The 24,663-nt window shown below is 34.1% G+C and overlaps 2 protein-coding genes across 3 annotated transcripts in view; both read right to left on the bottom strand.

The window, feature by feature from the left end:
- LOC131939663 (TBCC domain-containing protein 1) overlaps positions 1-14,348 on the bottom strand; it is a gene marked incomplete at its 3' end in the record, with an annotated part of 16,845 nt that extends 2,497 nt beyond the window's left edge. The window contains 18 exon segments of one of the 2 annotated variants that reach the window (XM_059298122.1): positions 479-628; positions 1,107-1,204; positions 3,009-3,184; positions 7,385-7,507; positions 7,593-7,672; positions 8,194-8,242; positions 8,370-8,454; positions 9,227-9,347; positions 9,742-9,808; positions 10,019-10,124; positions 10,281-10,356; positions 10,736-10,811; positions 11,341-11,449; positions 11,888-11,988; positions 12,165-12,227; positions 12,404-12,465; positions 12,921-13,089; positions 14,282-14,348. In XM_059298122.1, coding sequence (XP_059154105.1) covers positions 479-628; positions 1,107-1,204; positions 3,009-3,184; positions 7,385-7,507; positions 7,593-7,672; positions 8,194-8,242; positions 8,370-8,454; positions 9,227-9,347; positions 9,742-9,808; positions 10,019-10,124; positions 10,281-10,356; positions 10,736-10,811; positions 11,341-11,449; positions 11,888-11,988; positions 12,165-12,227; positions 12,404-12,465; positions 12,921-13,013 — 1,635 coding nt within the window. In that variant the 5' untranslated portion in view covers positions 13,014-13,089; positions 14,282-14,348. 2 annotated transcript variants of the gene reach the window in all.
- A 3,094-nt stretch (positions 14,349-17,442) lies between these two features.
- LOC131939662 (uncharacterized) lies at positions 17,443-24,513 on the bottom strand. The gene is made up of 7 exons (XM_059298120.1): positions 24,415-24,513; positions 22,969-23,064; positions 22,198-22,253; positions 21,752-21,808; positions 21,511-21,631; positions 21,120-21,292; positions 17,443-20,295 (listed from the first exon to the last, which is right to left on the bottom strand). The coding sequence occupies exons 1-7, from the start codon at positions 24,452-24,454 to the stop codon at positions 20,224-20,226; spliced, it is 615 nt and encodes a 204-aa protein (XP_059154103.1). The 5' UTR covers positions 24,455-24,513; the 3' UTR covers positions 17,443-20,223.
- Positions 24,514-24,663: the final 150 nt, after the last annotated feature.

The raw sequence follows: 24,663 nt of genomic DNA, 5'->3' as shown, positions 1-24,663 counted from the left end.
GAAACCTTTACTAACGTCAAGTTTACAACTCACATGAAACCTTTACTAATGTCAAGTTTACAAGTCACATGAAACCTTTACTAATGTCAAGTTTACAACTCACATGAAACCTTTACTAACGTCAAGTTTACAACTCACATGAAACCTTGACCTCACTAACGTCAAGTTTACAACTCACATGAAACCTTGACTCCACTAACATCAAGTTTACAACTCACATGAAACTTTTACTAATGTCAAGTTTACAACTCACATGAAACCTTGACCCCACTAACATCAAGTTTACAACTCACATGAAACCTTTACTAATGTCAAGTTTACAACTCACATGAAACCTTGACCCCACTAATGTCAAGTTTACAACTCACATGAAACCTTTACTAATGTCATGTTTACAACTCACATGAAACCTTTACTAATGTCAAGTTTACAACTCACATGAAACCGTAACCCCACTAACATCAAGTTTACAACTCACATGAAACCTTGACTCCACCAAAGTCTGGAACTCTTTCCTCTGCTCTCTGGAAAGTCCGGCATCCTTGACCATGTGCTGCCAGGTGTCAATCTGCTTCTGCCTCTTGTTCAGCTCCTTCTGATAGTAGGAAGGCAGACTGCCAGGGATAGCCTGGAATATTTTCTTCTTTAAATCAAGTGTTGTTTAAATAAACTTAACTATAGCAGAACATGGTGGGATAGCATGGTCAAGTGGTAGAGCTTTTAGCTGCTCGCCCAAAGGTCTCAAGTTTGGATCTCAGTTCAGACTTGTGATTGTAGGACATCCGTGACTAAACTCAGCTCTTATGGGTACCTGACCTACATTGGGGGAAGTAAAAGCGGCTGGCCATAGTGCTGACCATACCTTCCTTTCAATAATAATGAAGTTTAAAAACCCATGCAACACCCTAATGATAGTGATAATTGTTGTATAAATAAATAATTAATTTAACAATAATAAATTGTTGGATGCCATGGGTATCCAGAAATTTTTAAATATAAATAAAGTTAACAAGAATAGAAAAAAGGTTAAAATCTATTGCTAAACCTAATTGAAGCTAAGTCAAGTATGTTCAGGTACTTATGTATAAAGTCACCTGCCCACTTACCTTTGTTGAACCTTGCATTTCAAATGGCACAGAGAAGGGATAAAACTCTGACTCAGGTAGGATCTGCCATACTGGTTGGTCATCTCTGTGGTCAGGTCCTGTAATAGAGTTACTAATAGTTGAAATAATGGGATGCTCCAGTAACAATGTTACAAATAGGTGAAATTATGGGATGGTCCTGTAACAATGTTACAAACAGGTGATGGTCTAGTAACAATGTTACAAACAGGTAAAATGATGGGATGGTCCTGTAACAATGTTACAAACAGGTGAAATGATGGATGGATACTGTAACAATGTTACTAATAGGTGAAATTATGGGATGGTCCTGTAACAATGTTACCAACAGGTGAAATGATGGATGGATACTGTAACAATGTTACTAATAGGTGAAATACTTGGATGGTCCTGTAACAATGTTACTAATAGGTGAAATAATGGGATGGTCCTGTAACAATGTTACAAACAGGTGAAATGATGGGATGGTCATGTAACAATGTTAGTAACAGGTGTAATGATGGAATGGTCCTGTAACAATGTTACTAATAGGTGAAATTATGGGATGGTCCTGTAATAGAGTTACTAATAGTAGTAATAGGTGAAATAATGGGATGGTCCTGTAACAATGTTACTAATAGGTGAAATTATGGTATGGTCCTGTAACAATGTTACTAATAGGTGAAATAATGGGATGGTCTAGTAACAATGTTACAACAGGTGTAATGATGGGATGGTCCTGTAACAATGTTACTAATAGGTGAAATAATGGGATGGTCCTGTAACAATGTTACTAATAGGTGAAATAATGGGATGGTCCTGTAACAATGTTACAAACAGGTGAAATGATGGGATGATCCTGTAACAATGTTACAAACAGGTAAAATGATGGGATGGTCCTGTAACAATGTTACAAACAGGTGAAATGATGGGATGGTCCTGTAACAATGTTACAAACGGGTGAAATGATGGGATGGTCCTGCAACAATGTTACAAACAGGTGAAATGATGGGATGGTCCTGTAACAATGTTACTAACAGGTGAAATGATGGGATGGTCATGTAACAATCATACAAACAGGTAAAATGATGGGATGGTCTAGTAACAATGTTACTAACAGGTGAAATGATGGGATGGTCATGTAACAATGTTACAAATAGGTGAAATGATGGGATGGTCTAGTAACAATGGTACAAATAGGTGAAATGATGGGATGGTCTAGTAACAATGTTACAAACAGGTGAAATGATGGGATGGTCTAGTAACTATGTTACTAACATCAAATAGACATCAAATTTAATCCCAGTCAATTGTACAGTCAACTGGGAATAGGTAACCTGACTATCCCCAGGCTAGTATCCTAGCAATACTGTAGACATTGGTCGATAAAACTGAGGAGGCACTCAAAATAAAATACCAAGGTGGGGATACATTTTACTTTGTCTTTCTGACTTTTGTCACACAATGTGTAAGTGGGGTGGAGGGCAAGGTTGTATAGGGCTAACACACACATTGTTTGAAAAAAACCTGCTTATATAGAATGTTTCTTCTTCTTCGTTCTTAATTTTAGTGTTAGAGGGATCCCCTCCAACACAATTTGTATACGTGTAAACTGGTTATGCGCTATCGAGGCCATAGACTCAGACTTCAGCCTGCTTTTCTTTTTGGATTTGCTTCCATAGCCTTTGTCCAACCAAGAACAAACTACAAGGCAGCAGTTGTATGATTTTGGAGTTGTCTCTCCTAGAAGAGTGGCTGTCCCCAGCTAACGAGCCTCATCTGCCCGAGGGTTCAAACTCGAGTTCTCTCAGTTTAGCAACCATGAGCTTTACCGACTCGACCACGCCAACCCCGTTTGATTTCATGAATTTATAATCTATCTTATTGAAGTTAACAAAAACTTGCCTATACAAAGTGGCTGGTCCCACAGATTTGGCGCCGTGCTAATGCCAGCTTTGACCATGTGCTCCTCCAGACTGGCATAGAAGGTGTGGTAGGGCGCCAGCATGATGGTGTCATTGCCACTCAGAAGTAGTGGGCGGTGGGGGGTCAGCAGGTACAGGGTACACAGGGTGGATCCACTGGGGAGGGAACAGAAGGTTGGGGGGTCAGCAGGTACAGGGTACACAGGGTGGATCCACTGGGGAGGATACAGAAGGTTGGGGGGTCAGCAGGTACAGGGTACACAGGGTGGATCCACTGGGGAGGGTACAGAAGGTTGGGGGGTCAGCAGGTACAGGGTACACAGGGTGGATCCACTGGGGAGGGTACAGAAGGTTGGGGGGTTAGCAGGTACAGGGTACACAGGGTGGATCCACTGGGGAGGATACAGAAGGTTGGGGGGTCAGCAGGTACAGGGTACACAGGGTGGATCCACTGGGGAGGGTACAGAAGGTTGGGGGGTCAGCAGGTACAGGGTACACAGGGTGGACCCACTGGGGAGGATACAGTAGGTTGGGGGGTCAGCAGGTACAGGGTACACAAGGTGGATCCACTGGGGAGGATACAGAAGGTTGGGGGGTCAGCAGGTACAGGGTACACAGGGTGGATCCACTGGGGAGGGTACAGAAGGTTGGGGGGTCAGCAGGTACAGGGTACACAGGGTGGACCCACTGGGGAGGATACAGAAGGTTGGGGGTTCAGCAGGTACAGGGTACACAGGGTGGATCCACTGGGGAGGGTACAGAAGGTTGGGGGGTCAGCAGGTACAGGGTACACAGGGTGGACCCACTGGGGAGGATACAGAAGGTTGGTGGGGGGTCAGCAGGTACAGGGTACACAGGGTGGATCCACTGGGGAGGGTACAGAAGGTTGGGGGGTCAGCAGGTACAGGGTACACAGGGTGGACCCACTGGGGAGGATACAGAAGGTTGGTGGGGGGTCAGCAGGTACAGGGTACACAGGGTGGACCCACTGGGGAGGATACAGAAGGTTGGTGGGGGGTCAGCAAGTACAGGGTACACAGGGTGGACCCACTGGGGAGGATACAGAAGGTTGGGGGGTCAGCAGGTACAGGGTACACAGGGTGGACCCACTGGGGAGGATACAGAAGGTTGGGGGGTCAGCAGGTACAGGGTACACAGGGTGGACCCACTGGGGAGGATACAGAAGGTTGGGGGGTCAGCAGGTACAGGGTACACAGGGTGGATCCACTGGGGAGGATACAGAAGGTTGGGGGGTCAGCAGGTACAGGGTACACAGGGTGGATCCACTGGGGAGGGTACAGAAGGTCGGGGGGGGGGGGTCTATATAAGTGGGGCTTACATGTTGCTGCATAGAACACTGTTGTTCTACAGAGCAAAGTTGTCCTAGTCCCACACAAAACATTTTTAACTAAAATTGTACCACAGAACAAAATTGTACCACAGAACAAAGTTGTACCACCGAACAAAGTTGTACCACAGAACAAAGCTGTACCACAGAACAAAGCTGTACCACAGAAAATAAAATTGTACCATAGAACAAAGTTGTACCACAGAACAAAATTGTACCACAGAACAAAATTGTACCACAGAACAAAATTGTACCATAGAACAAAGTTGTACCACAGAACAAAATTGTACCACAGAACAAAATTGTACCACAGAACAAAGTTGTACCACAGAACAAAGTTGTACCACGGAACAAAATTGTACCACAGAACAAAATTGTACCACAGAACAAAATTGTACCATAGAACAAAGTTGTACCACAGAACAAAATTGTACCATAGAACAAAGTTGTACCACAGAACAAAGTTGTACCACAGAACAAAATTGTACCACAGAACAAAATTGTACCACAGAACAAAATTGTACCATAGAACAAAGTTGTACCACAGAACAAAATTGTACCACAGAACAAAATTGTACCACAGAACAAAGTTGTACCACAGAACAAAATTGTACCACAGAACACAATTGTACCACAGAACAAAATTGTACCATAGAACAAAGTTGTACCACAGAACAAAATTGTACCACAGAACAAAATTGTACCATAGAACAAAGTTGTACCACAGAACAAAGCTGTACCACAGAACAAAATTGTAACACAGAACAAAGCTGTACCACAGAACAAAGCTGTACCACAGAACAAAATTGTCCCACAGAACAAAATTGTCCCACAGAACAAATTTGTACCACAGAACAAAGCTGTACCACAGAACAAAATTGTACCACAGAACAAAGTTGTACCACAGAACAAAATTGTACCACAGAACAAAATTGTAACACAGAACAAAGTTGTACCACAGAACAAAATTGTACCAATAGAACAAAGTTGTACCATAGAACAAAATTGTACCACAGAACAAAGTTGTACCACAGAACAGACTTGTTTCAGTGGAGATCAATCAATCAATATAACTTATCATCAAGTTTCTACAACCACTGACCTTATCAAATTTACACAACCACTGACCTGATCATCAAGTTTCTACAACCACTGACCTTATCATCAAGTTTCTACAACCACTGACCTTTCTCATCAAGTTTCTTCAACCACTGACATTAAATTTCTACAACCACTGACCTGATCATCAAGTTTCTACAACCACTGACCTGATCATCAAGTTTCTACAACCACTGACCTTTCTCATCAAGTTTCTACAACCACTGACCTTATCATCAAGTTTCTACAACCACTGACCTTATCATCAAGTTTCTACAACCACTGACCTGATCATCAAGTTTCTACAACCACTGACCTGATCATCAAGTTTCTACATCAAGTTTCTACAACCACTGACCTGATCATCAAGTTTCTACAACCACTGACCTGATCATCAAGTTTCTACAACCACTGACCTTATCATCAACTTTCTACAACCACTGACCTTATCATCAAGTTTCTACAACCACTGACCTTATTAAATTTACACAACCACTGACCTTATCATCAAGTTTCTACAACCACTGACCTGATCATCAAGTTTCTACAACCACTGACCTTATCAAGTTTCTACAACCACTGACCTTATCATCAACTTTCTACAACCACTGACCTTATCATCAAGTTCCTACAACCACTGACCTTATCAAGTTTCTACAACCACTGACCTTATCATCAACTTTCTACAACCACTGACCTGATCATCAAGTTTCTACAACCACTGACCTGATCATCAAGTTTCTACAACCACTGACCTGATCATCAAGTTTCTACAACCACTGACCTGATCATCAAGTTTCTACAACCACTGACCTTATCATCAACTTTCTACAACCACTGACCTTATCATCAAGTTTCTACAACCACTGACCTTATTAAATTTACACAACCACTGACCTTATCATCAAGTTTCTACAACCACTGACCTGATCATCAAGTTTCTACAACCACTGACTTTATCAAGTTTCTACAACCACTGACCTTATCATCAACTTTCTACAACCACTGACCTGATCATCAAGTTTCTACATCAAGTTTCTACAACCACTGACCTGATCATCAAGTTTCTACAACCACTGACCTTATCAAATTTACACAACCACTGACCTGATCATCAACTTTCTACAACCACTGACCTTATCATCAACCTTCTACAACCACTGACCTGATCATCAACCTTCTACAACCACTGACCTTATCATCAACCTTCTACAAGCACTGACCTGATCATCAAGTTTCTACAACCACTGACCTGATCATCAACCTTCTACAACCACTGACCTTATCATCAAGTTTCTACAAACACTGACTTGATCATCAAGTTTCTACAACCACTGACCTTATCATCAAGTTTCTACAACCACTGACCTTATTAAATTTACACAACCACTGACCTTATCATCAAGTTTCTACAACCACTGACCTGATCATCAAGTTTCTACAACCACTGACCTGATCATCAAGTTTCTACAACCACTGACCTGATCATCAAGTTTCTACAAACACTGACCTGATCATCAAGACTCTACAAACACTGACCTTATCATCAAGTTTCTACATCAAGTTTCTACAACCACTGACCTGATCATCAAGTTTCTACAAACACTGACCTTATCATCAAGTTTCTACATCAAGTTTCTACAAACACTGACCTTATCATCAAGTTTCTACATCAAGTTTCTACAACCACTGACCTTATCATCAAGTTTCTACAACCACTGACCTGATCATCAAGTTTCTACAAACACTGACCTTATCATCAAGTTTCTACATCAAGTTTCTACAACCACTGACCTGATCATCAAGTTTCTACAACCACTGACCTGATCATCAAGTTCCTACAACCACTGACCTGATCATCAAGTTTCTACAACCACTGACCTTTATCATCAAATTTACACAACACTGACCTGATCATCAAGTTCCTACATGGTGCTATGATAGTCACGTTCTCACACCCACTGACATGCACTGTGGCCTCTACTGGTCCTAGTATAAGTGTTGTGTTTCGACATTTCTCAATGGTCACAGACCTGAAAAAATAAACAATCTTTTTATCATCCACCTCCTTAACATAAACAAACAGCTGTAAAATAAACACAAAGTTGGTGTAGGTACCTGAGGGGAGACAACAGGTATAGATATGAGTGATGGCTGCGATGTATCTTCACTGTACTCATCTCTAAGGTACCTGAACTCTGGGGAAACAAAAAGAAATTATCTCCCTGTATCTGTATATTAACAGAAAAAGTATTGTGAATGACAGCAGGGGAAATAAGATAATGTGCTTTTTCCTACCATTATAGCAATGGGGTTAAGGCTAATGGAGTTTTAAGGTAACGGTTAAGGCAGATAAACTTCCAAAAAATAACCTAAATGTAAACCAACTGTTTGTCATTGTGTGTAAATTTTAGAATTATTTGAAAAGTATATCAACTTGCAAGCATAAGTTATAAATACTGAAATTGCTATCTGATTTTAACAATAAATAATGAACAGTAGTGTGTACTGTTTAGCACATTATCACACATACTTAAGTAGTTTTATTTTTTATAAAATCAAATCAAAACAAAAAAACATAACCCAACTTGTAGAAGCCAATACCAATTTAAACCCTATTACAGTGATTTGCTATAGATGTTCTAAAGTAACAAATGTTGGATACACAATAATGTAAACATTATTAACTTAAATTACTTTGCACAATTTTTAAACTTACCCTAGCTATTGTTTGTTTACTGACTTGACTCATTATTATCATCTTGTTGCTGTGGATATGAATATTTTTTTAAAAAATGAATGACAAAATCTAATTGTCAGAAACAGATGTTATACATAATTTGAAAGATATTTAATTATACAGTAAGATATTTCCAAGCAATATTTAACTCTTACCCTTTGATGTGATCTTTAGGCACCAAATGTGCATTTGTTGCAATTTTTCCACGTTTGTGACTCTGCTCGGATTTCTGATCTTCACCTAAAAATGTGGGTACAGGATCTATTACTTGTGAAGTTGTTCTATAGAAGTTTATCAAGTGATAATGCTAAATTTTTATTTGATGTTGCTAAGCTTATATGACAAATAAGCATGCTGGTAGTATTGATTTTGGGACAAAGGGCTGCCTCATATTCTAAGTGCAACAAAATTGTGTTGAATTTTTTTTTACCTTTATAAACATTTTATAAACTTTATGGAATGCCAGTTCATTTACAATAAAAATACTTAGGGGATTTTTTTATACCATAGTCAGATAATAGAATCTTTTAAAGGGGTGTTAGGTTGCTAATGTCAATGCTAACCCTATCCCTAACTCCAAACCTAGTCCTACCCATACACCTAACCCTAATTTCTAACCACAGAACTAGCTGAGATTACTAACAACCTGACACACCTTTTTTCAGAAGAGTCTATTATTAGACATCTGTATTCTCAACCATCCAAAAACTCAGCATTTTTATTAAGTTTTATTTAGAGTGAACATGTAAGAAATTAATAATTATTGCACTAATATGCAGATTATATTGTTCCAAACTTAAGATATTAAAATAATCTCGCCTGTACTAGAATTCCTGCTAAAAACTTTACTTGCTAGGAAAGGGTTCAGATTTATTTTATTTATAAAAAGGAACAAATATTTTTATTAGAGGGATTTTACTTAAGTCCCTTGGGTAAGATATGGGGATAAAGGGACAAAAGCATGGTTATTAGTGTAGGGGTTAGTTTTAATTTGATCTAACCAAAGAATTACCAATGAAAGGCCAAGACAGCCTTGTCCCTGAGGCTATACAAGCGGAGACATTGAATGGGTTTTGTATGAGACATTCTTTCAGCCACATGGTGAACTGTCGTGTGGGGAAAGATCTGGTTGCCTACATGGAACAAATACATGGGACATGTTGAACAAATACATGAGACGTTGAAAATATATTATGAATTTATGTGGAATATACACATGCAAAATAACAAAGTGAATTGACGTGTAAGACATAGGTGCAAGGATGTGGGATTAATGCTTGTAAAAAGGGTAAATGTATGTTAAAAAGAAGAATGAAATCAAGAGTGTTATAATGTTTCAGCATACAAAGTTCTAGTAAAAAAATACAATGACTAGTATAGGTATAAGAAAGCAGGAGTTTATGTTTTGGGTTTATAAAATCTCTGAGTAACATTTTTCTAATATATTGCTAAAAATGAAGATTTAATATTTAAATATACAGTTCGCAACAATGGGTGAGAGAAGTTGAATACACAGAGGTCAACAACCTTTTGATATCCTGTCTGCTGTTGGACTACTTGCAAGAGTGCCAGGTCATGTAAGGAGTGTAACGAGCTGATGAAAAAAATGAATCATAATTAATCATAATTAAAAGGAATTTTTAAAAAATTAACAAAGCATAAGAAATACTGATCGCCAAAAATAAAGTAATTTGCAATTTAGAAAATTTATTTTGAAATAAACAAAGCATAGAAAAAATTCACAATCTTAGCTTTCAAGGAGAAATTTAGACAATAAATTTTAGATAACAACTAAAAGACTTACGATGAGTTCTCCACCCTGCCAATTAAGACGAAGCCCAGAGCTTCAATAGCCTCTAGTGATAAATGTTTTGTTGCGCTAGCTAGACCGACACCTGACATTTTGCTGTCTGAGATAGGAACATCAGTTTAAATATTGTAACAGATTTATTAATCTAAGGACAAACAAGGAGCTGATTTACATTAATAATTATATTAAGGGAGACGTTACATATAATAAATAAGTAAATATATATATATATATATAGTACATATATAGCACCCACCTTCATCAGATATCAGATCTGTAAGTTCACCAATGTTGTTCTGTACAAAGAGCTGGTGGCTGTGATCATCCAGAGACTGGTCAATAAAAACAACAAAAGCTCTTACAAAAAACATGTACAATTGTCCTTATGTTTGTTCAAACTGCATAATTTTAATGCTGAATACTTTTATAATTTACATTATTTTACTAGAATTGTTCCTTAAAATGCTAATTCTCTAGATAGATTAACTGTGATCTAAAGTGAGATAGCATTAGCCATTAATTAGCTTAAATAAATTACACTATAAAACAAATGTAGACATATAGTTTTCATATCTATTCTATGAAACATGTATGAAAAGATTAAAGTTACTAATTGCAATTTTAGTATTTTCCTGCCGTTTTATTAATTTAAAAAAAAAACTCTTTTTGTATATCCCAAAAAAAATTTAAAAAATTAAAACCAATTTTTACCTTAGTGGTACCCCCTCTGGGTGTAGACCGACCATCCAAATCACAAGTTGTTGCAGAGCTAGATGTGCTTGGCCATCTTAGCAAACAGTTAAGTATTTTGGTAAACTGGTATTGGTATAACTTTAACTCTTAATTTATTCTTTTAATATTTTTTCTGTTTTCCAAAAAATCAATTTTACACTCAATACGAAATCACACCTTATAATTCCATTTTAAACATTTTATGCAATGGTAAGCTTGGCTATATCCCAAGTATAAGCTAAATTCTTTCAAAACCATTTAATGCAATGGTAAGTGTGGCTATATCCCAAGTGTGAGCTAAATTCTTTCTTACTAAAAACCAAAGCAGGAAAACGTATGAAAACAAATAAATATTAAGTATTAATTTGGTGACTCTATAACTATAAATACTTCTAATTTCACAAAAAAAATTTAAATGCCTAAATCTCAATGCTTCATCAATCGCCTCATAACCTATAAAAAAAATAGCACCACTTTGTTACTTATTGAAAACAAATATTAAAAAAACTCCTGTTTTTTAATAAGTCCACTGCATTTTTAATTTTAAGTTTCTAAAAATAACATTTCTTAGAGAACCAGGATACTCATCACCAGCAACTAGTGATGTTCTCAGTGACATTCTGTACAGCTGTTGCATGCTCAGGAAAATCACAAACTTGTAGAGGTTTACTGATTCATGGGCCACAAGTTTATCTGTTGACACAAGACAGCAGTCTAAAATCACAACTGTACACATTTAATTTTATTTAAAATTTTAAAAGGTTTGTCTTGAAAATATTTCACAAGTTTAAGAAATAAAGTCACCTTTTGAACAACTAGCAGAAAGGTGTTTTATTACACTAAATATCTTCAAAATTATAACAATTTTAACAAAGATAATTATATTTGAATAATAATGTAAATCACAAACCTATAGTTGATATTTTTATAAATTAATTATTGTTATACTACAACTTTTAATTTAAATTTAATAATTCTCTATAAGCCCAGAAATAATGATTAAAAACAGCCTTCATTTGATTCTATCCTTTACTAAAGTTTTAATTTTTTTTTATAAACTGACAGTTGATTCAAAAACAAACATGGCCCAGATATAAATAAAAATAATGCATCTTATACAGAGAAACATACTTTTTTCATGCTGGTCCTTGCATAGAGCAAACATTTCATCTTTTTCTATACATTCTATCGGTGAAGGGTTCTCTGTGAAAAACTGACAGGTGTGGAAATACCTGTAAAGGGTTCAGAACATTTAAAGCTATGGACATTTTGACCCAGTGTTAAAAAAGGTCGTAGACATCATGCCCTGTTAATCTTGTAATATAAAATAAGATAAAATAAGTAAGTTAGGTTTTAAACATAGTAACTGGTGATAAATATTGTGAAGGTGTTAATTTTCTTAACTTACATCCAGGCAAGATCTTCAGACAAATGAAGCTTGTTGCAAGCAATATGTTGCCACATTGAATAACTGAAAAATATTAAGAAACTCACAGTACAAAAAATAAAAATTTGTTGAGATTTTAATTAATAATTAAAAAAAAAATGTAGAAAATATGAAATCCCAGATACAACACATTTCTTGCTAACTAAACAGACATGACGTTGTGTTTATTCATTAATCATAAAACACAAAATTCAAGCTACCTTAATCTTGGAAACCCAGCACTTCCTTTATTCTTAGAATAGATTACTATTTTTCGTATATTCTGAAATGTAAAGTTGCACATTTGTTTACAATAAGATTTTTAAAAAAAAACGGGACAAAATTCTGCAAAGTCCAATGAAAATCTCATTAAAAGATTTTCTGTAATGTCGATGTAGCAGTACTGCTTTTTTTTTTACTTTTTTAATATTGCATAAATCACTACAGAAGCTAACCATAAATTTGGGTCCGAGCTAGGGTCAGTATTAGGGTAATAAAAACAGCAAAAAAATGGTTTCCATGAGCATTATTAGAAATACCAATTTTTTAACTTAATTTAAATAATAGAGTGTTATATATAAATCAGATATTATAAGATCCTATTGTTTAAGAGTACAAATCCAACCTCACAAGTAAAAACTAACATTTTTGGTAACAATGTACTCTAATTATGCCTAATAATAGTATATAAGCAATTGTATTGTGAGAATGAATAGATGATAAAATAAATCAACTTACAGTACTATTTAAACGTGGATGTGGAGCAACAGGAATGGTTCCATAACTGAAAGGTTCTGCTTTAACCCAAACTGAAATTGATTTTGTAGCCATTCTTCTGATTTGATATTTATATATTGTCTTTAGAATAAAAATGGCCAGAGATTCTCATCTACTTGGAATATCTTTGCTGTTATGAAAAACAATACCTAAAATAAGAAATGATTTAAATTAGGTCTTCAATAAGGCTACAGGACATTACCCCCCCTCCCCTGGGGGAATTACCCCCCCCCCCCCCTATCAAGTTAGAATCCTAACTCTAACTAGAATTCTATACCTATATAGTCAGGGTATACTATAGATCTAGTATAGTTAAGTATAGAATGTAGAAAATTCGGGATTTTAAATCAGGTTCAGGGGTAACTCAATTTCTCTATGAAACTTGTCTACGAAGTAATATGTGACATGTGAAGTCTACTTGGTAATCTATTGTTTTAGGTACGTAAAATCGCCTGCGACTAGTAATGTGAAAGACAGGTGACTCCTTGAATTTTAATAATTATTTCACATTTTGAGGAGGATATATGTTTTGAAAAATACAAAAATGATTCCTTGTTTCATTTATGTACCTGTTTTTAAACAACTGAATTGAAACTTTTCAGTAACAAATGAAGACTAGCGATGTTTCCAACAGATGCAACCATGCTCATTAACTATAGCAGCCATCTTGTCTAAGTTCTTTTTTTGCAAACTTAAAGCGCCAGATTCAGGGGAAGGCAACTCTATTTTACAAATGGCTGCTGTTTATATAGGAAATCTTGCTCGCAAACACTGCTATTTAAAGTTAATTTCTGGTCTATATTGATATATTTAGCGATTGATTTAGGTTTATTATTCATTTATCTATAATATTTGACACAAATATATCACAATATACTTCTATTAAAGCCTTGACAGTGAGGCAACTTTTTCGCGCATTTCTAGCCGCGGGCGATTTTACGTACCCAAAACGATAGATTACCGTAAACTTTAATATATCCATCAGCATTACAATCAAGAAAAAGCGTACAAAATGATAAAAAATCACGCAACACAATCGAGTTTCGTCGACCTATCGTCTAGATCTAGGATTCTACCTAGATCTAGATCTATCATCGTCACCGTAAAAACCAAAGCCGCAAACTAATGAAACTGCAAAGCAAAGCGTCATTTCGACATTTTCTGACATTTTCAACATTTGTAATTTGTTTGTTTCTGTTGCCCACAATTTTAAAACATTTAATAAGATCTAGACCTTTCGATAGCCCAACCTGTTCGATGCTATTCACAACAGTTATTAAAACTATTCTAGATCTAACAGTAAAAATAAATAAAAAATGAACCTTGAAGTCCAAGGGGTTAGATTTGAAATTTGTGTGGATCGTCCATTTGTAAACAGACGTTAAGGAAGTATTCAAGATCGATTACTTTGTTCGGCAACATGAAGTTAGTTTCTAACATTTTAATCAAAGAGCTCTCACAGATTTTTTTTTGTCCCTTATCTAGATCTAGATTTCTAGATCTAAATCTAATCTAGATCTAGTTAAAAACCAAGCAGTCAGCATTTCTCAGACTGGCGAAATTATAGTACAAACCAATTTGTTTTATTGGTCCTCAGATATTTTCATAGATCTAGATCTAATAACGATATAAAAAATATTTGTAAGCCTATAGAAAAAATTAAAAATATAGGCCTATAGCAGTGGTTCCCAACCTTTTTCGAGTGGCGACCCCCTTTTATAAAAAGTAAGTGACCCGCGACCCCCATAAAATTAAAAAGCCGAAATTAGTATGGAAATTAATAAGCACTAAAATAAGATTTTTAGTAGACTTTCAATATGAACTACTTTTGATAACTGTTTTAATAGCATGAGTAAAATTGTATACTATTCACTAAACCTTCATGGTTAACTTTTTAATTAAAAAAACATTTTGTTAACGCCAACCTATGTCATTATAATTATCTTAATTTTGTTTTTAATCGAAGAATAGTGTTGAAAATATATTATCGAAAAGTCAATCAATTTTACGTTTGGGTATGAATGGTGAATACTACACCAAAATGGTGTCTGCAGTTTTTCATATTACTCGGAATCATTCTGCAAATCAAAGAATTCATCTTGTAATTCATCGGGAATGCTGGCAACATCAAGGGAAGAAGAGAATGGGTAATGCGTAAATGCAGATTCTTCTTTTTTCAGCTCAGAGAAATAGCGATGCGGTTCGTTTTCAAGACATTCAAGATGCCCAGAAATCGCTTCTTTCAAAATTTTAATTATCTCACAATCAGATTCATCTACCACACTGCAGAGTTTCTCAAATTTACAATATTTCCAAGATTTATTTTCTTTACCGATTTTGCAGTTTTGATAAAAATTCCCCGAGATTATCATGGAAGGTTATAATATTCGTTCATTTTCCCTGAAGCTTCAGGTTAAGCTTATCTTGATGTTCGAACACATCTGCTAGGTATGATACTCTCTCCAACCACTCTATGTCGTTTTAAGTATACCAAAAAGTCTTGTTTCCTTTGCATTTTCAAGAACAATTTGATTTCAGATTTCAATTAAAAAACACAATTAACAACATTTCGTTTGACAGCCAGCGTACTGTAGTGTAGAAGAGCAGAACCTCTTGATCTATATTAATGTTTTTGCTCAGTTCTTTGAAGGCTCCAGATTTTATATAATTTACGACTTTTATTAGCAATGAAGTCTTGATGGCGATTGGTTAGGGCAGTGGTTAGGGAGCAAAATCTTTTCTGTTTTCTGAAAGCCCGATTTTGAGCTAAACATAGATGGCACGCCATCCGTACAAACCCCCACAGCCGTTCTAACCCATTTTAATCATCCAGTTTCCAAAAAGGTGTTTATTTTCTCCATGCTATCTTCACAAAAGAGCAACTTCTTTGCTATCATCCGCATGAATATAGACACAGACCAACAACTGCGAACACGAACTCACGTCTGTTGATTTATCAACTTGAAAAGCAAACAATGGTGAAAGCTTAATTTCAATAAAAATGTGTTATTTAACATTTACGTACATGCAGCGTTTGATGAGATTTTCTCCTATTGTTTTTTTTAATGCTTGGCATTTTCTATCGCGACTTCATTTGATGCTTGCACTAATGCTGGTGAAAACTTCCTGTTCGATCAAGTATCTAGCTTCTTACCGACGAAAAAACTCCATATATTTTTTGGTGTGTTCCGAATGACTCGTCTCAAATGACGTTTTAGTTTTGAAGATTTCATAGATTCGTGACTGAGAACAACTTTGTACAGTGCGCTTTGTTCTTCTCTATTACATTTCCAGTGATGTTAATGAAGCCGATTTTCAAAAATTCTTCTAAATATTTGTTTTGTTTCAAATTACTAAGGTTTAGTATACCAGTTGGCGACCCCCCAGAAAGACCTTCGCGACCCCCAAGGGGGTCGCGACCCCCAGGTTGGGAACCCGTGGCCTATAGGATATAAAATCGCAGTTCCCCCCCCCCTTTTTTTGGTTTACTGCTAATTATTAACTAATTAATTAAATAAAGCCAATTAAAATAGTTTTTAAAACATTATTCAAGGATTGAATCAAAGACTTTTGTGATTTTATGCACGCTTGCTGTAAGGTGTAGTTGGGGGGGGGGGGGGGGGGAGTAGTTGGGGGGGGGGGGGGAGACGACTTTTGCATTTTAGAATTGAAAAGTATTTGAAAATTAATTTTAGCCTTTATTTGTAATTTTTTGAAGATATTTTTTTGTACATAAATAACATTGTAATAAAAAATGTGGTCAATACACTCAATGTTGAATTGTAACGGTAAATATAATTAGATATATCAGCAAATGAGAGGGGTGGCATTGTGTAGCTTTTTTGTGACAAGAGAGTAGAGTTAAAAATTGTTTTAAAAAGCAAATTGTTTGAAATGGGAATTAGTTTTCGTTTTTAAATATAGTTTTCAAATATCTGCTTTGTAAAAGTTTTGATGGGTACAACACAATAGCTATAGGCTAACACATTATTTATTAACTCAAACTCAGGGCTTTCCAAATTTTTTCTAACAAAGATGTAAAAAGTGATTTTCTCAAATCTCAAAAATGTGATTCATATAATTTGTTAAAAAAGTTCACAAATTTGGGCTTACCAAATTGTGTTGAACTTTATGTATGTAGGTAGAGTTCTTATAGAACAGTGAATGCTATAATTAGTAACTATAGGCCTGTATATTTTTAAAACCAACAATGTGACGAACATAATGCTTTTTTTGGGAGCAGTATTGTGAGGAGGTCTTTTTGACAATGTCATTTATTCAGCATAATTTTGTTGTGCATGACTGAAAATATAAAATACATTTTTTGCTAAACACACAGTAAGTGAGTTAATGATATATACATTTGTAAGATTTTATTCTGTGACAGATGCTTACTATATTGGCATACATATAAAACAATCAGAGGGAGACTGATAAAGTTTGGTAAATTTTTTTTATTAAATTGAACAAAAGACATGCATGCTTTACTTGTGTAAATAATTTTTACATGAAAACTTATAAATTAAAAAAAAATTAAATGTGCAACTAAATGTAAATGAAATATTTTGACTGAAATCTGTGATCATTAGATTGAGCTACAACATAGTTCACCGGAATGTAATACTAGTTCACTCATGCAAGAAAACCACAAATGTAAATATTACAAACATATAACACATGAGTATTTTTTATACAAGAAAGACATTCTTTAAAACTATATTCAAATCCATGCATACTTTTTCTAAAATAATTTTGAATGCAAAAGTCGGAACAACTTTTGTTTTTATAAAAAGTAAGGAAGGAAAGTTAAGAGCCAAACTAGGTTTGTTGGTCATTTGAGACGAAAGATAATTAGTTCTTCTGTTTCTGAAAACAGTAACAATATCACCTGCAAAACTGTGGGTACAGAATCACATATACATTCCCTTAAATGATTTATCAGGTATTTATCGAAATCAACAAAGTAATTATTTAATATTTATGAAGTGAGAAAAATAAAACAAAATTTAATAAACCTTTTTTTTCTGATTGTTTTTTTTATATTCAGAAGCATGTGTTACCTACACATCTTAACTACTAACAAATTCTCTGAACTTTGACTTAAGCAATTGTGAAATAACTGTTTGTGCTAAGAAAGCATTGTTAAAATGTACATCTAATATTAGCTTTAATTTAGTCACTACTAATTAATGTATCACAACTATCATACATCTATAACAATGTGGCTTCTTAAATAGAATGTTCGTATAAATCTAATAAAATGGCTTCTAAAATTTAAAAAAATAATTCAAAATATCTGGACCAGTGTCAATACCTGGACACATTAAACTTCTATTTTATAACAAAGAAATAAAATCTGGCTACTGTTGAAACCACAAAAAGTTCAGCATTGACCAGCGTGATCTGTGGTAAACTTAAAAAATAATTAACATTTTAAATATGTTTGATTAAAAAGTGAAAAAAAATAGCATTGTAGAAAACAAAACTAATTCTTTTAATTGTTTTGTTTAAAACAAATACTGGGTGTTAATAATCAGTCTAAAAAATTTATCTTGGTATTGTTTTTATGTAAAATAACTACATTAAACCTGTTTTACAAAATTTGAAAACAATATAAAATTAACAGTTGACAATGAAATCTTCAGTTAACAAGGTCAATATTAATATAAAAAATGAAAAGTTAACATTGCCGTCCTGAGTTAACATTTGTTGTCAGTGTAGTCAATAAGTTTGTGTCTTTTAGACCTTTATAAAAAAAAATTCCTAGTAGAAATATAACGACAAAAAAACTTAAAAAGAAATGTCTATATTTTGTCAATAAATGCATTCCAGTTTTTAACAACTATGCATAATTCTTTTACATTAATGCACCATAAATATTCCATACTTAAATTAAGATAAAATCTTACAAAACAATGAAAATATGCACCACATTATTGAGTATTTCGAATACACAAGGGTTAATTTTTATTTTAGTGCTAGTCTAACACAAACCATTGAGAATCTGGACAAAAATACTTCAACTCTATGGTCAAGAACATTTGATAAGTTAATTTTAGTATAAGGTTTTGAGTGACATGATAACAAAACATTAAAAATACTGTAGAATGTTGTAAAAAATAATTTTTGAGCAATTTTATGTACTTGAGATCTGATAAGCTTAATCTTTTTTAAAATTTACCTTTGTACACCCAAATTGACAAGAAAGCTGGCTGGAAAAGGCAGAAAGAATAGAAAGGAAATGCGAACAGTTGAAGAGAGTGACAGGAAATAATGGGGAGTGGAAAGCTTTTACAGAGGCCCAATGTTCCACAAGGAACGAAAAGGAGGAAAAATGATGATGATGTACACCCTACTAGGTACAGCTAACACACAATTTATGTGATCTACTTAGTCTGAAACGCTCGACTCTTCTCACTCACTGCATCAGAATATGTCATGAATTTCTGGATTAACAAATGATAATAAAACAAAAAAGTCATGGAGGTTTTGAAAACGTATGTCATGTGTAGAAAATGAGTTGAATCACATTAATAGAACATGAAAATTTCATTGTATGTAGGCTACAAAAGATTATGTGCTTCAAAAAAAATTAGATAATTAATAAATACTAAAAATATCAAAGTGCTGTATAGAAACCCCAAGACAAAAAACAATTTTAGCTTAAAATATGTTTTGAGAAATTATTTCCAAAAAACATTTTAAACACAAAATATCACAATATATCATACAGTGACTTGAATTTAACACAAACATAAGCTCCCAGAGATTATTTTAACAATGCTCAGAAAAAATTGTATAATATAACAAAATTTTAACAAAACCCTCTTATCCTTAGCATTGGATGGTAGAAGATGTGTAATTACTCAAGGTTGAAACTACAACCATTACACACATATAGCAAATCAAACTGTAAGCTGGGGGTGAATTTTAAAAAATAACAACTGGTGATGAAAAAAAATGTTAACTGTGAAATATATATGTAAAAATACCACCATATGAAATTTCAACTGCTGTAAATTATTGATTTAATGTGCAGATATGTAAATACTTTTGATACAAGATTGAAAGCACTGCTCTATAATACAAAAAATATAACAAGAGGATGAAAATTGGATTTTTCAACATCCATAAAAATGTCATGATAAAAAAATCAGCCAAAATGTCATGCTAAAAAAATCTGCCCACTTAATCACATTCACTAATATTACAAAATTAATACATTGAAAACCCCCTATTTGGATTGATGAGATTTAAATTGTGCTCAAGAAGTTTTGACCTTTGCATCAACGTTGTTGGATATCAAATAAATAATGTATTCTTTCACATAAAAGAGCTGCAAAGAAAAAAAATATACAAAAATATTACAGTAAATAAAAACTTTATTTATAATGAATTACTCAGTTTAATTAATTTTAAAAACAGTCTTTAAGTGCAAAGGTTGTAAGTTAAAGGAGTTGATAAGGGTTGATAAATGGCTATGGGAATGTGATCAGTTCAAAATAAACAGCCTATTAATTTGTGAAAACTGAAGCACGCAGGAAAAACACAAGCTGAGTTAGATTTCTGTATCCAATTCAATTCATGATGGACATTGTGTGGCCAATCCTATCTCCTGTGACACATTTGTTTAAATCTAAGAGCAACTGGTCAGTTGGTTCCTAAGTTACAAGTTGGTCAGTTAATTTTTAATTTACAAGTTCGCCATCAGCCCACTGGCTAAAAACATAACTGTGTTGCCAATGAACAGAGACTGATTTAATAACTCTTATTTGTTTCATGTCATTTTTAAAATTAGTATTTTTGAGGGTTGAGTTCATCCCTGTAATTTTTCCTTGGTCATATGTGAGAAAAGACAAATAAGCAATGAATTAGAGGTTTGAGAGAAGGCTGATAGATAATTGATAAAAGACAGAAAGAAGGTTGGAATTATTAATGTAGGTGTAAATAAAGGATACTGAGACTACTAGTGTATTTGAGTTAGTGTTCTTAGAACTTCTAGTATTGCAAAAACAAAATTCATTTTTGAGTGTTCAATGAACACAGACTGGTTTAACCAAACAGGATACTTACTTCTACTGTTGCACATAATCAATAACCTCACAACTCTAATGTGTAGCCATGAATACATTAACTGGATAACAAAACAGAGATACTTGCCTCTACTATTGCACATAGCAGCCTTCCGAGAGTCAGGAGAACCATGACTCCATATTGCACATAAACTGACCAGCCAAGCCAGTGTGTCAACACGTGGTATGTGCACCCGTACAGCCAAAGTGGCAATATGTGAAGACTTCCTACTGCCAAAAAGCCTAAAGGTGTTTTAAAACCTGGGAAATTGATTACAAATTGTTTAAAACTGGTTTAAAAAAACTGAAGAATACACATCTTTCATTACTTTCAAATATTTTATAAATTTTCCTAGTTGAAGTTGTGGTAGGTATAAATAATTTGACAATATTAGTATTAGATTTTTGTAGCTGTAAAAATCAGCCCACAATACTGTCTGAAGACAGGAGCAATATGAATAAGAGAAGAAAAAAGTTACCTTTATCCATTACTTTTTTAACCAAATAAGGAAAATTTTCCTCAGTTGTTCTCCAGTTTTCCCCTCTGTAATGTGTTGAGACAAAAGTCACCCATTCCAAAAATACAATCAAATACCCATTCTTGAAGGAAGATTCACAGTGAAAGATTGATAAATTTGGAACATATTTGTTTACAATTAAAATAATTTTAACAATATTAGCTCATACAAGTTGTAGTATTTAAATGTTTTTATTACTTACTCTAAACAGAGCACACCATAAATAGCCCCTAGAGAAGAGATCAACAACAACATCCAACTAAAATAAAAAATGTTTTCATGAATAAAAAAAAAATCAATTATAAAACTAATAACTTCAGCTGTAAGCCTACAAGATTAACTGATACTTAAATCAAATTGCTTACTAGGTGCTTAATTAAGATTAGTGTTTTATCAGTTAGAAGAAAATAACTAGCAAGATAAAAGATTCAGCATTTTATAGAAAAGAATGCTACCACTAAGGAGTAATGAAACCATAAGGGTTAGTGATATTAAAAAATTGGAAAAGTACAGTTAGATGATGTACTGGCCATGCCAAAAGACAAACTCTACTTCATCATCACGATAAACCTACACGCCTAAAAATGTAGGCCTACTTTCTTTTTTCTTTTACTTGTGTAGTAAAAACAGTAGCCACAACTGACTTACCCAAGCACCAAATTTTGAGCATTGGTTAAACTTGCGAGCACAGTAGCCATCAATTCCTTGATTAAAAGATTTTAAAAAAATTATTTCTCCAAAAACAAACATAGCTGATTCTGCTAAATCAGGGTACTTCCTGACAGAAACATTTCCCCCAAACTTAAGTAACTGACCCGAATATGCAAAGTTAAAATAATGCACTGGATTTATTCTTTACAATTTGATCCAAATGAATGGCTGCCCTAATTAACCAGTGTCTTGATGAAGCAGAATCAACTGTAATTGAACATGTTGTTTATATAAAGTTGGCAGTTTGCCTATAAGCAAGCTATAAATAAATAAAGGTAAAACTCAACCTATCAGAGGTCGAGGTGGTTGGATAACATAGCTAAGGAAAACCATTCAAAACTATCTGAGCTAAATTTAACCTATCCCCACTTACATAAAATACACTTATAGGTTATGTTTATGTCTAGAGCTGGGCCAATGTGTTTGAACCTTAACACCTGAAGTATCATTAATCATGAGATGGTTCTGTGCATATTAACCTCAAACCTTAACTTTTTGACTAAGAACATAAAAATACCCCAATGCAGTTGAAGAGCCCATTAAAAAAATAATAAACTTGAAACAGATACCACAGAAATATGGTCACTTATAGAAGGACAGACAAAATTAACATGGACAGAAAACTCAATAGATGAAAGTTTACTCCACCAGCAGGAGTGATGGGACATGATGATGAAAGAATGTCATAATAAATCAATCAAACTTTACCATCCAGTGCTATTGAAGTTGTATACAAAACAACAAATGTTCCAGGATTATCATAGTTTATGAAGGCTCCTGCAGCCAGCATGATACGAACATAACCTGTAAAGCAGTGTAAATTTTGTGATAAGTAAAGGGTCTAATTAAACATGGACTTTACATCTACACAAGATACAAAAAAAAACAATTAAGGGTCCACACTGGTGAGGTGAGAACATGAGTGTCATTAAAAGTTAACATTTGTACAGGGGGGGGGGGGGGGGGGGTTCAGATAATTAAATCACTATTGATTTTTTATTTTATTTGGTAAGTGAGCCTTGAACAGATCAGAAATGGAGGTCATGTAGGCCTACCTGAGGTGGCTTGATGACTTACTATAATGCATCATTCAACTGCAGAGAAAATACTGCGTCTTAAGCTTTTCTTTTAAAACACATCTATGTGTTTTTTCTTATCTAGGCCTACTTACTTACTGAAGTTAATTATATTTTTAAAATAATTTTTTTCCTCAACATTTTGATTTAGATAAAAAAAAATCACTAGATCCCTATCATTTACAGTACAAGCTGAATATAAATACTGACGAGGTCTATTGAACTATTTTTTAAATCTTTGTGGACATCCACATAGAAGGGGAGGCTGTTCAAAAGACAGAAGCTTATCGAAAGGAAAGAGTGATCTCATGACATTCTGCTAGTGCTAAGGATTCCTACACCATACACAACACTTCTTAAACTATCTGTACCGAGCAGTTGTGTGTCGGGCAGGTCATCAGGGGTTGAGGGTTTATAGCATATATATACTTAGCTAGCAAAGAGTTCTAGCGCTATAACTATTAGTATAAGTTAAGTATATAACATTTTTTTAAAATCTATTTTAATAGCCTATTTATACTATTTAAATTTAGATCTATCTGCCTCTAGTATTTAAGTATTTATCGTGGTAATCCCTGTCCCATCAAGACAACACAATACACTTGAATACACATCATTATCATAGGCCTTAAGCGGCTTAAGTAAAAAAAAGTATATAGATCTAGACTCTGAGGTCTTTATTAATAATATTATACTTATACTATATAAATTATAATGTTCTCTAGAATAATTGAATAGGCCCTAATACTCTTTATTGAGTCTTTATTAATAATATTAATAATTATTAATTATTATAGATTTAGATCTAATCTAGAATCTAGATTACGATTAAAAATATTCAATAGATCTAATTCTAAATCAAATCTAGAGTCTAGATTCTAGTAGTTATCTTTTTATTACATAATATTACATATTATTATTCTAGATCTATTACTTACATAACTTAGATTACATAACATTACAAAATTACTAATTACATAATTTTTAAATTTAAAATGTAACAAATAAAACTTTTATAAAACGGTTTTAGTTTTATTTTAGTTGAAATGTCCTGAAATGAAAGCTACAAAATACTTGCCAATTATATTTGGTATATAAAATAATATGCCTAGGTCCATGGTTTAATATTAATAACAAGGAAGATTCCATCAAAGTACACAAATAAATAATAAACACTTGGGTTGCACTTTGCCTTATCATTCCCGGACCAGTTTTGTTATTGTTATTGTTAACGTTGTAAATTATCACAATCGTGTACTTCAAACTAAAGGGCCATAATACGATTAAAGAACATAGAGGTTTTAACTATCAAAATTTGGGGGAAAAA

This window comes from Physella acuta, unplaced genomic scaffold, assembly GCF_028476545.2.
Source record: "Physella acuta isolate Inbredline_101_S28 unplaced genomic scaffold, ASM2847654v3 ptg000287l, whole genome shotgun sequence".
NCBI lineage: Eukaryota > Metazoa > Mollusca > Gastropoda > Physidae > Physella > Physella acuta.
Note: the sequence above shows the minus strand (reverse complement) of the source record. Positions and strands in the feature narration are given on the sequence as shown.

Coding starts and splice junctions, on each gene's coding strand:
- LOC131939662 (XM_059298120.1), bottom strand. CDS start 24,454: ATGGACCTAGGCATATTATTTTATATACCAAATATAATTG. Junction 21,632..21,751: donor TATGGTGTGCTCTGTTTAGA/GTAAGTAATAAA, acceptor TCTTCCTTCAAG/AATGGGTATTTGATTGTATT. Junction 20,296..21,119: donor TGCTATGTGCAATAGTAGAG/GCAAGTATCTCT, acceptor TTTTCTTTGCAG/CTCTTTTATGTGAAAGAATA.